This window comes from Vigna unguiculata, chromosome 3, assembly GCF_004118075.2.
Source record: "Vigna unguiculata cultivar IT97K-499-35 chromosome 3, ASM411807v1, whole genome shotgun sequence".
Lineage (NCBI taxonomy): Eukaryota > Viridiplantae > Streptophyta > Magnoliopsida > Fabales > Fabaceae > Vigna > Vigna unguiculata.
The window spans coordinates 39906986-39923255 of record NC_040281.1 but is presented as its reverse complement, the minus strand read 5'-3'; the positions used below and the strand labels follow the sequence as shown (position 1 = coordinate 39923255).

The 16270-nt window shown below is 34.0% G+C and overlaps 2 protein-coding genes across 2 annotated transcripts; one reads left to right on the top strand and one right to left on the bottom strand.

Moving 5' to 3' along the window:
* The first annotated feature begins 6202 nt into the window (after positions 1 to 6202).
* Positions 6203 to 7987, top strand: LOC114176938 (protein ALTERED XYLOGLUCAN 4-like). Its single transcript, XM_028062145.1, has 2 exons — positions 6203 to 6495; positions 6583 to 7987. Exons 1-2 carry the CDS (start codon positions 6294 to 6296, stop codon positions 7686 to 7688), a joined length of 1308 nt encoding a protein of 435 aa, XP_027917946.1. The 5' UTR covers positions 6203 to 6293; the 3' UTR covers positions 7689 to 7987.
* Positions 7988 to 10418: 2431 nt separating this feature from the next.
* Positions 10419 to 12867, bottom strand: LOC114179302 (probable serine/threonine-protein kinase PBL28). The gene is made up of 7 exons (XM_028065592.1): positions 12331 to 12867; positions 12032 to 12219; positions 11613 to 11811; positions 11371 to 11534; positions 11186 to 11290; positions 10931 to 11053; positions 10419 to 10838 (listed from the first exon to the last, which is right to left on the bottom strand). Exons 1-7 carry the CDS (start codon positions 12398 to 12400, stop codon positions 10602 to 10604), a joined length of 1086 nt encoding a protein of 361 aa, XP_027921393.1. The 5' UTR covers positions 12401 to 12867; the 3' UTR covers positions 10419 to 10601.
* Positions 12868 to 16270: the final 3403 nt, after the last annotated feature.

The following is a 16270-nucleotide window of genomic DNA, read 5'->3' as shown; positions in this document are numbered from 1 at the left end:
AGTGACCATGAGTCACTCAAATTTTTGAAAAGTCAAGGCAAGTTAAACAAGAGACATGCTAGGTGGGTAGAGTTCTTAGAACAATTCCCATATGTGATCAAACATAAGCAAGGAAAGGCTAACATTGTGGCGGATGCACTTTCAAGAAGGCATTCCCTCCTTTCCATTCTTGAAACTAAATTTCTTAGTTTTGATCATATTAAGGAATTGTATCCAAAGGATGTTGATTTCTCCCCCATTCTTAGTGAGTGCCACCAAGGGGCTTACAAAGACTTTTACCTTCTCAATCAATATCTTTTCAAAGGTAAGAGACTTTGCATTCCCCAAGGTTCCTTAAGAGCCTCACTCATTAGAGAGGCACATGAGGGAGGATTAATGGGGCATTTTGGGCCAAACAAGACTTTGGAAGTCTTGAAAGAACACTTCTATTGGCCTCACATGAGGAAGCATGTAGATAGGCATTGCAAAGGTTGCATAGCATGCATGAAAGCCAAGTCTAGAGTCCAACCCCATGGTCTTTACACCCCCTTGCCTATCCCTTCCAAGCCTTGGGTTGACATTTCTATGGATTTTGTCTTAGGTCTCCCAAGGACCAAAAAAGGTAGGGATTCCATTTTTGTAGTGGTGGATAGGTTCTCTAAGATGGCCCATTTCATTCCTTGCCATAAGATTGATGATGCAACTTATATTGCAAATCTTTTCTTCAAAGAAGTGGTAAGACTACATGGCCTACCTAGGTCCATTGTAAGTGATAGGGACTCCAAGTTCCTAAGCCATTTTTGGAGAACCTTGTGGGGTAAACTTGGCACCAAGCTTCTTTTCTCCACCACTTGTCATCCCCAAAGTGATGGCCAAACCGAGGTGGCTAATAGAACCCTAGGGCAAATGCTAAGATGTATGATAGTGCAAAACATTAGAGAGTGGGAGGAACTTCTTCCCCACATAGAGTTTGCCTACAATAGGGTTGTGCATTCCACTACTTCTCATTCCCCTTTTGAGGTTGTGTATGGGTTCAATCCCCTAACTCCCTTAGACCTCCTTCCCCTACCCACTCATGAGGCATGGACTTGCCAAGATGGTGAGACCAAAGCCAAGTACATCAAAGACTTGCATTCACAAGTTAAGGAAACCATTGAGAGGAGAGTTAAGAAACAACAAGAGGATGGTAATAAGGGAAGAAAGGAAGTCATCTTCCAAGAGGGAGATTGGGTTTGGCTTCACTTGAGAAAGGAGAGATTCCCTACTCAAAGGAAGTCTAAGCTCCTCCCTAGAGGGGATGGCCCCTTTCAAGTCATTAGGAGAATTAACAACAATGCTTATGAGTTAGACTTACCCCCAAGCTACAACATAAGTAACTCATTTAATGTTTGTGACCTTTCTCCTTTTGATGTAGGGTTTAAGAATTCGTGGTCGAATTCTCTCCAAGAAGGGGAGGATGATGAAGGCATGACCACCTCCTTAGAAGCTCCATCAAGAAGGATCACTAGAAGCATGTCTAAAGGGGAGTCTTCTATTCCATCACCTTTATCTTTGTTTTGCATTACTTTAGTTTGAATTCCCTAAGTTGGTTTCTAGTTGATTTATTTTGGTTGACTTGTTGACTTTGATCCAAAGTTGACCTTTGACCAAGATTAGATTAACTTAAACCAACATGCTAATCCTTGTTTGTCTTGTTTTGTAGGTAATTAAGAGAAAGTAGAGCATGGCTAGGTGGCACTTGGTGATTGGAGCACTTGGATGAAGTGGAAGAGAGAGGAAAGCAAAAAGCATAAAGCAAAAGCAAAAGTAGACATGTACCTTGTCTCCTTTTACCTTTGTGGTTTATGCCTTAGAAGGTCATTTGGTCTCCTTCCTCTTTTGGCCTAGAATCCTCATGGGAATGCCTCCACCAATCATCTTCCTTCACTTGGCCAAGACTCACTCTCACATTAGGTTTAGGGTTTGCTAGTTAATCCTTTTTCATGTTTTTGTATTTGCTAAAGGACCCCTATGAACTCCTATTTAAAGGGTGCTCCTTGTCTTGTAAAAGGGTTGATCATTTTGTTTCTAAACTATTGTGTTTCAACCTTTAAATTTTCGTGAGCTCTCCTTCCTAGAAGTGAACTCACCTTTGCCTTATCTTGCTTGCAAGTGGCGGCACCATCACTCATCTCTAGGGCTTGGTTGGCTTAGATCCCCCCCTATGAGTGGCGTGCTTCTTCCATGCTTCATCTTCTATGCTTTCCATTTTTAATGTTTCTTCTTTCATTTTGGTTCTTTAAGTGTTGTTAATGTTGTGTGAGTTTAAGCTTGAATCCAACTCTCTTCTTCCTTTCATGAGCTTGAGAAATGAACCTTCACATCTAGATAGCTTGCTATCTTAATGTCCAGTGGGAATTTTCAAAAAGCTTTCTTAAATAACTTCACCATATTCATAACTCTAAAAGGAAACAAGATAATCCTTCATCACATCGACACTAAATAATTTTTTTAATATATATATATATATATATATATATATATATATATATATATATAAAGAAGGTTAGAAGTGAGGCTGATTTTCTTTCTTTTTTTTGGTTGTATTCGATATTATATATGACTTGTAGCTTTTGGGTATTAAGCCTTGGTAGTGACTAAACTTTTGGTATGTTGCAATTAAGGTTTTAGAATAATTAGTAATTTTCTTTGGTAGTGTTTTCTTATTGAAATTATGATGTGATATAATTAGTAGTTTTTAATATGTTATATAAGAGGGGAAGGGAATAGTTATAGAAAGGGGTTTATAAATGGGGATTGCACGGGTGATTTTATTAATTTAGGTTGGTATTTAGTTAATTGGCTTTAGTTGCATTCGACTTCTAGTGTGCGTGTTTAGAGTTCTTCTTCTAAACACAACACATTTATTATTATTATTATTATTATTATTATTATTATTATTATTATTATTATTAATTTTATTATATTTTATTATTATTATTATTATTATTTTATTTTACTATTATTATTATTAGTATTATAATTATTATTGTTATTCATAATAATAATAATATTTTTATTTTTATTTTTATTACTATTATTTTTTTTATTTTACAATTATTATTATTGTTATTATTATTATTTCTATTACTATTTTATTATTATTATTATTATTATTTTATTTTATTTTATTATGATTATGATTATATTATTTTATTATTATTGTTAATTTTATAATTATTTTATTTTATTTATGATTTTATTATCATTATTATTGCTTTATTTTATTATTATTATTATTATTATTATTTTATTGTTTTATCTTATTATTATTATTGTTTCATTTTATTTTATTATTATTTTCATTATGTTTTATTTTTATTTTTATTGTTGCATTTTATTATTATTATAATTATTATCATTATTATTGTTGTATATGTTATTTTTATCATTATCATCATTACTATTTTGGGGCAATGGTTATGTGTTCTTCCTCGATGGTATATTATTTGATTGTCTATGATTGTGTTGGGTATAACACTTCATTTTCATGGTTTTATATGAATTTATAAAGGGATAGATGTGTGATTATACTTGAATGACGCATATGAGCTGTGATGTTGTAAATTTAAGTATATGAAGTATATGAATAAGTATTTTGGGTTCTGGATGTTTGAGAATTGAATTGTTTGATACTAGGAACTTAATTAGAGTACCTAAAATCAGTAGTGTCACATTACTGGTGTAGTCCCTGACGGTGCAGAGTGAAGTGCTAAGCAATAACCAGAAATAGGGAAGCTTTGTGTGTCGTGATGCTTGACGGTGTTGTGAAACCTTCAAGCGATCTGCACTTCCATTTCGCCTGGTGGTGCTTTGGCATCTCCAGACGATAGTGTAGGGGCAAGGGTCCATTGCAGATGAATTTGCATGGATGGGTTTGAGGGCTTGGTTAGGGATATGCTAGATTAGTTACGAGCGAGGAGGTTCGTAATGGAGATTTGAGATGCGTGATTGATGCGGGCGGGGAGGTCCGTATCTGTTGTACTCTTGTGTGGGGATACGAGCGGGGAGATTCGTATGTTCCGTGCTCACACTTGAGGCTACTATGAGCGGAGAGGTTCATAGTAAGTGTTCACGCATGTTGGACTACGAGCGGGGAGGTTCGTAGAGTTGGACCATGAGCGGGCATGCTTGAGGAAGCGTTGAAATCCCTAAGACCAACTTGAGTGTGTATCTTGTATACGGCAGTGTGTTTTTTTTTAATTTCGTCTTAATGTGTTGCGATGTGGACTTGGACCATGAGGTGCTTGACTGTGTCATGAGCGGGTAGGTTCATGGTTGGTGGTGAACATGTAATAATATGAGCGGGGAGGTTCATATTATGATGCTCTCATGTGAGGATACGAGTGGGGAGGTTCATATGTTCTGTGCTCACACTTAAAGGCTGCTGCGAGTGGGGAGGTTCGTAACTGTTGGATCACGTGTGTTGGACTACGAGCGGGGAGGTCCGTAGAGTTGGACTACGAGCATGGAGGTTCGTATAGGTAGGACCACGAACGGATAGGTTCATGGAAACATATATATCTTGGGTCCATGGTCATGAAATTGTGGGTTGGAAACCTTAGGGCAATAAGGTTTCTTGGTTAAGCATTGACTGAAATAAAGTAATTTTGGGGGGAACTTCTATGTATAAAATTATATGTTTATATTGTTACATAAGCTCACGCTTTCTATGTGTGTTTGGCGATGATTGTGTAATTCGTTACTCGCGAGCAGACGTTGTTTCAGGTGGAGCTGGTGACGCTTAAAGCCGGAGAGGGGTTAGCTTAAGAAGTTTCTAGACTATATTTGACTATTTTGTAAACATTTAGTTGATCATTTTTGAACTATGTAAACATGGAGTTTACTTTATGGTTTTAAATTTCGAGACATTTTTGTAAGGTTTTAATTTTCCCGCATTTTAGAAAAGAACTTTGAATAATAATGACATATTTAATATTATTTTACTTTATTTTATTTAAATTAGTAATATTCGGTCGTGATGTTACAGTATTACTTATTAACAAATGTCAGTTAATAACTAGTTAACTGCTCTATGACTGACGTATTAGAATTACCAACTTTTATATGTGTGAGCTTTGATTAATACTATATAAGAGTAATTTTGCTTAGACTTTTTATAAATAAGAATCATATTTTAACATAAAGAGAGGTTTTATAGATTTAATTAGTAATTTTCTATTTATATTTAATTTTATGATTTATTTTGATCTTTATATTTTTTATATTCAATTAATGATTTAAAAATGTCATGTGTTAAAATCTATATTATTTTCTACTTTACAATTTTTCTAGTTTTTAGTTTTTTTTTTCTCTTCAACTTTTTCTACCTCCCTCCACTCCCACCACCTCCCATTAATATTCATTTTGCACAAGAGAATAAAACACCATCAAAAGGGTAACTCTATTTATGTAATTTCAAAAATAAAATTCTCACCAAAGCACAATAAAACAATGTGACAAACTTTAAAATCTAAATTTTGTTTTGTGAACTGCATCCAAGTGAAGGAGGTGGTGAGAAAAGGATGGAAGGAGGTGAAGAAAGAAAAAAAAAATCCAAAATAGAAAGAAGATGATCAAAATTTTAATAAGTAACAAGCATTAAATGCAATTTAACATAAGAGATTAATAAATTCTATCAATTTAACATAAGAGATTAATAAATTCTATTTAAAAAATTTTATGACTCAATTGAGTAAAAAACAATATAAAAATTAAAATAATTAATAAACCTAAATATATGAGATTAAAATACTAATTTAACATTTTTTAGTATTAAAGCTTCTTTTATGAATAAAAGCATTATTTTACGATAGATTCTTAATATTTAAGCAACCTACATTTACGTAATTCATTTTAAAATAATGCCTTTGTGCACAAACCACGTGGTGTTTTTTCTTTAATATATTTGTGAAGACTTTGTGTTATTTTGAACTAAAATTTAGAATGAAATTACTTCTATAAACAAATAAAGAAGATGTAGTTCTTTTTGTGTTATTTTGAACTAAAATTTTATTTTGACTAATTACAATTTATATTCAAGATTAACATAAAAAATAAACTCTAATTATAATGGAAAAGAGAATGGTCCAAGAGTTTTGTTAAAAAATGGAAAACTAGTGAAAATATGTATAGTATGCTAAAAAGTCATGACCCTTTTGTTTCGCAAATGCGAAGGCCAAAAGGTTAAAACTTTTGTTGTGCTCACACTTCTTTGAACAGTGACCGTGAGCACCAGAAAAGAAAGCTTTCAGAAAGAGGAAAGGTAAAGGAAAATGGCAACAGTTTCATCAAACCAAGCCAAAGAACAATCTAGCTTCCTCACCAAGAAGCTCCTTCCATGGACCCTCTATGCTCTGATCCTCGTAACTCTTCTTCACTTCTACCTTAACACCCTTTCCTTTCCTCCATCACCACAACCTCAACTTCTTCATTCTCTCAACTCCCACTCTTCTCCCCATTCTCCTCCTCCCTCAGGTACACACACTTGCCAACAAATCTCTTGCACAAGACTTTGGTCACTGCTTTCATTCTTTGACTTGTTACATCTTCTTTCCTTTGCAGATGATGAAAAGGGTGAAGACACTTCATGTGACTACTTCAATGGGAAATGGGTCCGTGACAAAAGAGGACCTTTGTACAATGGAACAACCTGCGGCACAATCAAGGAGAACCAGAATTGCATCACGCATGGAAGGCCTGACATGGGTTATCTTTATTGGAGGTGGAAGCCCAATGAGTGCCATCTGCCAAGGTTTGACCCTCTTGCATTTCTCAACCTTGTGAGAAACAAGCACCTGGCTTTTGTTGGGAATTCTATGGCTAGGAATCAGCTCGAGTCCCTTCTTTGCATGTTAACCACTGCTTCAAGTTCAACCCTTTTGTACAACAATGACAGCAACAAGTTCCGCAGGTGGCATTTCGCTTCTCATAATGTGTCTGTTTCTCTGTACTGGTCCCCCTTTCTTGTAAAGGGTGTTGAGAAATCAAACGGTGGACCGGATCATAATGAGTTGTATTTGGATCATGTTGATGAGAGGTGGGGTGCGGACATAGGTGAAATGTCCTTGATTGTGCTATCAATTGGACATTGGTTTTTGCATCCTGCTGTTTATTACGAGGGTGGTTTGGTTTTGGGGTGCCATTACTGTCCTGGTTTGAACCACACTGAAATTGGGTTTTATGATGTGTTGAGAAAGGCTTTGAGAAGTACCCTGAATGGAATAGTTGATAGAAGAGGTGGGAAAGGAGGAAGTGATGGGGTTGGTGTTATTGTGACAACATTTTCACCTGCTCATTTTGAGGGTGAATGGGACAAGGCTGGTGCTTGTCCAAAGACTAGGCCTTATGGGAAGGAGGAGAAGAAAGTTGAGGGAATGGATGCTGAAATGAGAGAGATTGAGATGAAGGAAGTGGAAGCAGCAAAGGTTAAAGCCAAGGGAATTGGAGGGTTTAGGTTGGAGGCTTTGGATGTGACTAAGTTAGCCTTGTTGAGACCAGATGGCCACCCTGGCCCTTACATGTATCCTTTTCCCTTTTCCAATGGGGCTCAAGAGCGTGTGCAGAATGATTGTGTTCATTGGTGCTTGCCAGGACCAATAGACACATGGAATGAGATTTTTCTGCAGATTTTGAAGAAGTGGGAGGAACAGCATAGGACTGAAGAATAAGGTATTTCTGTAGATATTTTACAGTTTAACAGTTATTTCACACAGGTGATGGTGAAAAGGGATTTCAAATGGAGTTGATTCTTTTGTTGTATTGGGCTATTATCTTCCATAGTGGAAAAGGAAATGATTGAATAAATCGCCATTGATTAATGTGGAATATGAGAGTGACATATGAAGGGTACTGAATAGTGAATTCAAAGATATTTCTGGAATGCATATAAATTGGTTTTAGTTAAGAATGTTGAAGATGGTTTAAATATGAACACATTAAGGAGTTCTATTCATTAGAGATGGTCCAAGATTTTGTCTTACCTAATATGGTAGCCATCAATTTTATAGAGTGGGATAATAAATAGGAGATTTATCTTGCTTTAACTGTTTTCTGTGTACGTAAGGGTAATCTCATACCCCATACCCCAGAGTTCATATTTATACTTGCATTCTCTTCACTTAATTTCTTAAAATAAGAATCTACAAGTTCATTATGAACTGTAGCAGTCACTTCTAATGGCCATAATAAGATGAACTCTGTGTTGTTCATCTAAGAAAGGGGAATAAAAGAAGGGTGTGTGTTCCAGAAAGTCAAATTGACAACACAGTTTTCATTTTTGGCAGAGTGGGTTCTGTGTTCCTGAATCATGAGTCAAGTGTTGGCTGACATGTAGCATGTGATGTGATGTGAATCATGTGATTGCTACAAAACATTTCAGGGAAGCATGTGTGGGAAATTAATGCAGCCAATCATACTGATTGTATTAGGTTTGTGAATATTTTTTATTAATTTTAACTAAAGTTGAAAGGTATTTATTTATTAATTTAAAATTAATTATGTTTATAATTTGAACATATTGATAGTTTAAAATTGTCATCATATAACGTTTTTCTAAAATAATTGTGCTGTGTATGAAGATAATTTGTAACTGTTACTATAATAATTAAAAAAATAAATAAAAATTTCACCCCTTTCGTAAAGGCCTGCCTTTTTTAATTAAAAACTTCATAAAATTGATAGAAATGACTATTATAATTAACTTTTAAAATATAAAATACTATTTTTTTATGAAAACAAGGACTTAATTTTAAATATTTGTAGATATAAAGGACTACAAATTATAATTCGATATAAAATAAATTAAACCTACTCTAATTAGGGTAATGTAGAAAATTATAAATAAAAGTTAAAGATATACTTATTGAAACTTTTCTCTTGTATTTATTATAACATTAATTGTTATTATTGATCAAATCATTGTTGACTTAAGCATCATAACCTTTTTAGTATGTACATTGATTGGTAAGAGATCGAACGAATACCAGGAAAATCAAGCGGACACCTAGAGAGCAAGATCTAAATACATGACATAATTGTTTGAGTAGATGTTAGACTTTTACACTCGGAGTACCTTTATTTTTATTTTTTCTTTTAAAATCTCCTTTTCTTTTTCTCTTTATAATTCTCACTCCATTTCATATATTCTGATATCAGTTATTGTATAATTATTATTTGTTCTGAAACATTTATATTTGAATATGAGCTTCTACATTGTGCTTTGAACCTAGTAGCATGGAAGAATGATGAAGGTGGAACCATTCAATGTTGTTGTGGCATAGTATTGGAGGGGATTAGAGACTAATGATCATTATACATATGTTACTTAGGTAGATTTTCTTTGAAGAGGTTCTTTAAAGGGAGATCAAAGGAACTATGGAGGAATATGATTTCAATTTGGAGGAAGAGTATGCAATTTAGAAGAAAATTGAAATTCTAGAATTTCATTAATGTAATTGGATTACTTAAAATTGAAGAATATCAAATTTCACCTAAAAGTAAGAATTTGAAATTCTACTTAAGGGTTGACTTGGGTTAGCTCCAACTCATATGATTGTCGACTCACCTTGACTCGATTGAATGTGGGATGTCCCAACTTGGCTCAATTTATCCTCGAACCAACTTGTACTCATACCAAATCGGCTCAACCTAGATTCAAGCTAACTCAAACTCGATCGAGGTGCGAGCCAACTTGGCTCGACTCAAGCATGGGAAAACTCAATTCAGTGTGAGCTCAAGCCAACTCAACTTGATATGAACCTGGTCAACTCAAACTAAGCTAGTTCAACTTGATTCGACTCGACTTGGTTTGACTTTAATCCATGTTGTTTTGGTTTGAACTTACATGAGTTTGACCTGATACTGTTTTGTTTTGGCCTGATTTGATTTAGCATTTCATTACTTAAAAGTTTGATGTAAATTGATAATTTTTTTTTACAAATATAAAATAAAAAAAATCTTGAAATACTTTGATGAGAAAATGAAATCAATCAACATCAATAACAAAAAAAATTATCAATATTGATACTTTTTAACTTTTAAAATTATTTGATATTTAAATAATTTTTAATTTAATGGTAATTAAAATACTTTATCTGGAAAAAAATTAAAATTCACTAAATTTAAATTATCTTATTCAAATAAAACATTTAAAAAATAAAATAATTTAAAATAATATCAATTCAAATTCAATATATTAAAGTTGAATGTGTTACAAATTGTAAACTCCCTTATCCAAACATAAGTTAAAGGAATTTGCTACGCAAATTTAATTCCACTCAATTAGAGAGTAATGTGGTTTTTTAAGGTTGATGTATCGATTTATACATTAGAACAATACCTGATAAAAAAACCAACTATTCCAAACACAAAATAGTAATGTTATAGGATGCAAGAGAAGATTTTCAAGTGAAGTGGTTTGTTCATGTTAACGTTGTCAGCCACGGATTGATCATCCAAATAACCCAAAGGCATTATCACTAAGAATCATGCCAATACTTAATCAATGATGCTAAATCATTTTAATCTGAGTTCTTAACATGAATTGAAGAACTTTATGATTGATATGATACGATTTGAACAGATTAGACCATTCTGAAGCTATGCCTAACCATTCCCAAGCCCTTTGAATTGGTATGGATAATCATTTGGATTTCTTTGACACAATCTACCATTGAAGGTCTCTCATTACTCTCCGCATGGACACATCGTGAAGCCAGATTTGCAAGCATGAATATAGACTCAATGGTGTAAGAATTTCGAGCCATCTCTGCATCTATCACCTTACGAAGCTTCTTTCTCTCTTTCAGTAAGTGCCTCACCTATGAATAAATGTAGTTAAATTACAACGTTGGAGAGTTTTTAAAGTGTACATGTTTTTTTTCTTCTTTTCATTATCCACTGTGTTACGTACCTGTAGTACTAGGTTTTGATCATTTGGACCCTGGTTTAGATCTAAAGCTGGACGTCCTGTGAGAAGCTCAAGAAGAACAACCCCAAAAGCATACACATCACTTTGTACTGTTAGTTTTCCTGTCTGCTTCCTCACACCAAAACCATAACAATCACATATAAACCATTAACAATGTGTTAGTTTCATTCCAACATTTTAACAATAATCTTTGAAAGTATAGTTGAGTTTTTGATCAATGGTTTTTAAGAAACATACCGATGTATACTCAGGATCAAAATAACCAAAGGTACCAAGTACTTTGGCTGTCACATGTGTCTCTTGTCCTTCTGGCATCAACTTGGCAAGCCCAAAATCAGAAATCTGCAAGATTTATGTTCATTTTGGCTCAGTGCTTTATATGCTATACTATATGTAAAACGTTGCTGGGAGTTTATTCATACCTTTGGTTCAAAATTGGCATCTAAAAGAACATTGGTGGATTTGAAATCTCTATGAACGATAGGAATTCCAAGACAAGAACTTGAATGAAGATAAGCAAGCCCTTTTGCAGCTCCCAATGCCACTTTGAGTCTCAGAGGCCAATCCATTTTTCTTTCTCCAATTCCTAAAATTAGGCACTGATTAACAGAACATGGATGTAGGAAATTTCCACAAAAACATGGATTTGTGGCATATTACTAACCATTCAAATGATCTTGCAGGTTCCCATTGTGCATATATTCATAAACTAGGAACCTGTGCTTCCCATCAGCACAGTATCCTATCAGAGAAACAAGATTTGGGTGGTCAAGTCTGCTTAATATGTCAACCTCTACACGGAATTCTCGCTCCCCCTCTGCTGCTTTCATTGCTGCAAGCTCCATTTTTTTTATTGCTACAACCTTCAGAGTAAAATGCTTCAGTGATTAGTCTGCATTTATTTGTAGCTAAATCACAACACAAGTAATTTTTTTACTCAATCTATGTGCAATTGGAATTCAATTATGGTATTGTCAAGAGGAATGATAAGAAATATGCCTGTGTTCTTTGCAGAAGCTACATCTCAAGCTACACAAAATTTTGAGAATTATATATGAACTTTTATCAGAAAGTTATTATTACCTCTCCTGACTTCAAATTGCCTCTGTAGACCCTGCCAAATCCTCCTTTTCCAAGCAGATTATCATCACTGAATGAACATGTTGCCTCGTCCATCTCCTTGAGTGTGAAAACACATGATCTGTGCCTCCTTTTTGTTGGTTGTGGTATATGATCTTCAAGCTGCCAAAACTCTGCAGGTTTATAAATCCCTGAGAAGAGAGCCAATGTGTAATTTGTTACAAATTGAGGCTTCAAGACGATACACTCAGCACAGGTGACAACATACAAAAAACTAAACAAAAGGAAGGAGAAATTAATACAAGGGTCTGAATGATCTTGAGATTTGCTTCTTCGACGCTTGTTCCATGCTGAGACTAAACCAAATGGCATGGTGGTGATCCTATCTTGTATGTTCTGTTCAAGGTTTTAAAGTGCAGACAAAGGTGGCAAATGCGAACGTGGGGTGTCCAAATACCTTAACCTTGTGGCTGAAATTCCAATCTTTAACCGTTTTTTAGAACTTGTGTGCAAGTGCATGACATGCCACCCTCAGAGAAACATGTGGATTCCTCCTAGAAGAACCATGCACGAATGAAGTGAATCACATTGGAATAGTACTTGGCACGCATTTGAGGGAGCCTTTACCATATAAAAGTGTTTTCATGGTAAGGGAATCCTGAGTGGAGTAAGCATGGAGCAAGTGGAATTACATGAGAAGGAAACTGAATAACACACCCTACAACAACATAGATTTTCTGGAGTAGACAACAGAAGGAAATAGAGACATGTACTTTAAGGAAAGGAGAAAGCTGAGAAAAGAAAAGTAGACAGTGCTTGCCTGTCTTTTGGTTGGGAAGTGGTGGTGGGGTGCTTGCTCTGACAAGGAAATGGAAACCACACCCTCATTCTCCATTTTCATACGTTAAAAATCCAACTCATTCTTCATTTTCATAGGTTAAAAATCAAGTGTGAATTAAAGTATAATATTATATAAAGATTAAAACTCGTAAATTTATTATTTTAAAGATTTGAGTTAAAAATTATATTAATATCTTATATAATATAGTTAAACTCATTTCTCGTTAGTGTTGTATAAATTCGATAAGTCCAACATTATCGGTTTTACGTTTTACATGTTTATAGAGCTGAAAATACATTCTGAGGTTGGGTGGTCCTTTTCAGTTCCCCTCTTGGATCTTCGTCATAAATATTGCTCCCAAATCTTTCTCTAGTGTGGTGTAACAGTCATTCTCACTATTCATGTCTATCATAATGAACAATTGACTTAGATTTTCATTTTCTTCATCAATAATAGTATATCTCATAATATGTTAATGTGGGGTTCCAACTAAATTTTTCTTCTTCTGAAATATAGTATATGTACTCTATATAATCATGGAATGAATTGATTACTCTATATAATCATATAATATTTACATCTATGATAAGAAAAAAATATCTAGACTTTTAAAAGGATATCATATTTGCAAGCATCACATTTGTGTGAAATAAGCTCTCTAAAAGTCAAGCATTTATTAGTTTGAGGTAATGAAAAATAAAGAGATGATATTTTCTTCGTTTCAGTTCTCTCTTTTGGTCAAAAGGGAACTAGGATCTTGAGTTTAGTTGAAGTGATCTGGTTTATCACACTCCATTTTCCTCAATTGTGATTCACAGGACTTACTTTGGGACTTTGAGAAAAAAGAGGGGAAGAAGAGAAAAGAAAAAATTAGGGTGAGAAGTTGTTTTCCCTTTCTTTTTTATTTTATTTTTTAAAATGACATTTTTGTGTGATCCTTTACCTCATAAAAACTCCAAAATAAATCATTTATTTGTAAATTCCTTTCCTCCTTATGCTCTACACTTCTCTTACCGTACCTTGCAAAAAAAGAAGGAAAACATAATATATATATATATATATATATATATATATATATATATATATATATATATATATATATATATATATATATGTATATTATTGTAATAAGCATCCAAATGAAGTCCATATTTGGTGTGAGTCATAATTTTATCTTCAAATTCATTAGTTTGTGTTTATTAATTTTGTAAACTATAGATGGTAACTATTTAAATTGAATTTAAGGTGAGAGTGGGTTTTGAACTATTTGACTCAACTAGGTTTTTCAGTTTCTTTTTTCTTTTTTTTTCCAATTGAGTTTTTTAATTTGTATTTATTTTTAATTGGACTCCTCTATCTAACTTTTTGTTACAAATAATTAATTATCACAGTGAATTGTCTAATTTTGGTTAGAACTACATAGTATAGAACAACTAGATGACTTGTTTTATACTCCATCTCAAACACACTAATAATTTTGATGACATTAAAATCTTAAATTTTTAATAATATAGTGCCTTATGTACTTAAGACCATAGTCAATTTTTAATTAATAATATCACTTATTCTTAAAGAATCACAATGGTTATCACAATATATCCAACTTTTTTAAAATAAAACTTAATGACAAAATATATTCAATGCTATTGTGAAAACAGTATCAAAAACAATCAGAACCTGTATTACGCATCTATAACATAAACAACTCATTATTCAGGAAATCTTCAACTAGTTTAAGTGACATATTAGAGAGTTATCATAGTCATTAAAAGGAAAAATAATGCATGTAAATCTTGGAAATCGGAAATTAAGAGCGGTCATAGATTGAATTTTTAATGATTTAATTCACATTTATTTTAGATTTAAATAATTGGATAAGATTTTCTATCCAAATCCATTTTTTCAGCAAAACTAGTTTGAATTTTTTTAAAATGCATATCCAAATATTTGGATCAAGATTTAAATCCAGTCAAAATATTTGGATTAAGTTCAAAATCCAGAATTCATTTTTTATAAAAGAAATTTAAAACTTGTGTCCTTGAGGCCGACACAACTCAACCTGTCCGGGATATCGGACCGACTCAGCCTATTAGGCTCGTCAGGTCTGCTCGACCGATCGGGATCGTCGAGCCTACCCAGTCCATACAGGTCGTCGGACACGACCTGTATAAGTCACTGACCTGGTACAACTCAGCCCATCTGGGTCTTCGGCCCGCCTGGCCTGTTCGGGTCATCGAGCCTACCCGATCCATACGGGTCATCTGGCACGACCCGTCCGAGTCGTCCGGCCGACTCAGCCTGTTTAGGTCGTCGTGCTGACTTAGCCAGTCTGGATCGTCGAGCCTGCTCGACCCTTCAGGGTCGTCAGACCTACCCAGTTCGTACAAGTCGTCGAGCACGACTTGTCTGAGTCGTCGGGTTGACCCAGCCCAACCCATCCGAGTGTTCAGGCCCGCCTGACCTATTCGGGTCATCGGGCTTGCCCAAATTTTTTGGGTCGTTGGACCTGACCGACTCGTTGGTTCGTCGGGCCCGCCTAGCCTGTTCGTGTCTTTAGGCCTGTCCAACCCGTTTTGGTTGTCAGACCCATCCGACCCTTCACGATTGCTGGGCCTGCCTGGTATGTGCAGGTCGTCGAGTAAGGCCTGTCTGAATCTGAATTTAGCCTAGTCCATCTCAACCTTTAGCTTAACCCAACTAAAAAATTAAATTGAAAATTTAGATTGAATTTTTTGGATTATCCATATTTGAAAATCTTGATTTAGAGAATGGACATCTAATCCATAAAATATATAAAATGCAGATTAGATTAAAATCCAAATCCATTAAAATAGATTTTAAGTGTATTGAATTTTTAATAAAATGAATTTTAAATAGATTGATCGGACAAAAATAGATCAAATAAAAAAGATTAGTTTTTTTTCCCACCCCTACTTGAAATATATGTTGTCCTTTATTTTTTAAATAGTGTAACATAAATATGGTCTTCACAACCTACAAAACAAGATATATATTTTGCTAGATTCAAAATCATACAAAATGAAGCAAAATTGTATGTACATTTTAGTCTCTCTCTTCCAGAAATGTAAAACATATAAAGTTGCATGTAGACATGTTCAAAATCATACAAATCCTATCATCGTTATTTTGGTGAAGCCTATAAAAGACTAAAGACTCTACCAAAGAAGATTCAAAGAGTAACAAGAAAGCAATGACCAACAATATAAAAATAAATCTCTTAAATGCACATTGGATGAAACCCTTTCAATGTTAACATTAACTATTTTGTATTTTGTTTTTAAAGTGTTATATTTTCTATGTTGATTGAAATTGATTTTTTTTATTTAGTTTTATAAATATTTAGTGATTTGATAAAAAAGAAAAAGAATTTTTATGTATCT

What these genes read in the sequence shown, in the direction of transcription:
- LOC114176938 (XM_028062145.1), top strand. Translation starts at nt 6,294, where the DNA reads ATGGCAACAGTTTCATCAAACCAAGCCAAAGAACAATCTAGCTTCCTC. An exon ending in CCATTCTCCTCCTCCCTCAG is followed by an intron (nt 6,496 to 6,582) that starts GTACACACACTT and finishes TTTCCTTTGCAG; the next exon opens with ATGATGAAAAGGGTGAAGAC.
- LOC114179302 (XM_028065592.1), bottom strand. Translation starts at nt 12,400, where the DNA reads ATGCCATTTGGTTTAGTCTCAGCATGGAACAAGCGTCGAAGAAGCAAA. An exon ending in ATGCCAATTTTGAACCAAAG is followed by an intron (nt 11,291 to 11,370) that starts GTATGAATAAAC and finishes TAAATCTTGCAG; the next exon opens with ATTTCTGATTTTGGGCTTGC. An exon ending in TTGATCCTGAGTATACATCG is followed by an intron (nt 11,054 to 11,185) that starts GTATGTTTCTTA and finishes GTGAGGAAGCAG; the next exon opens with ACAGGAAAACTAACAGTACA.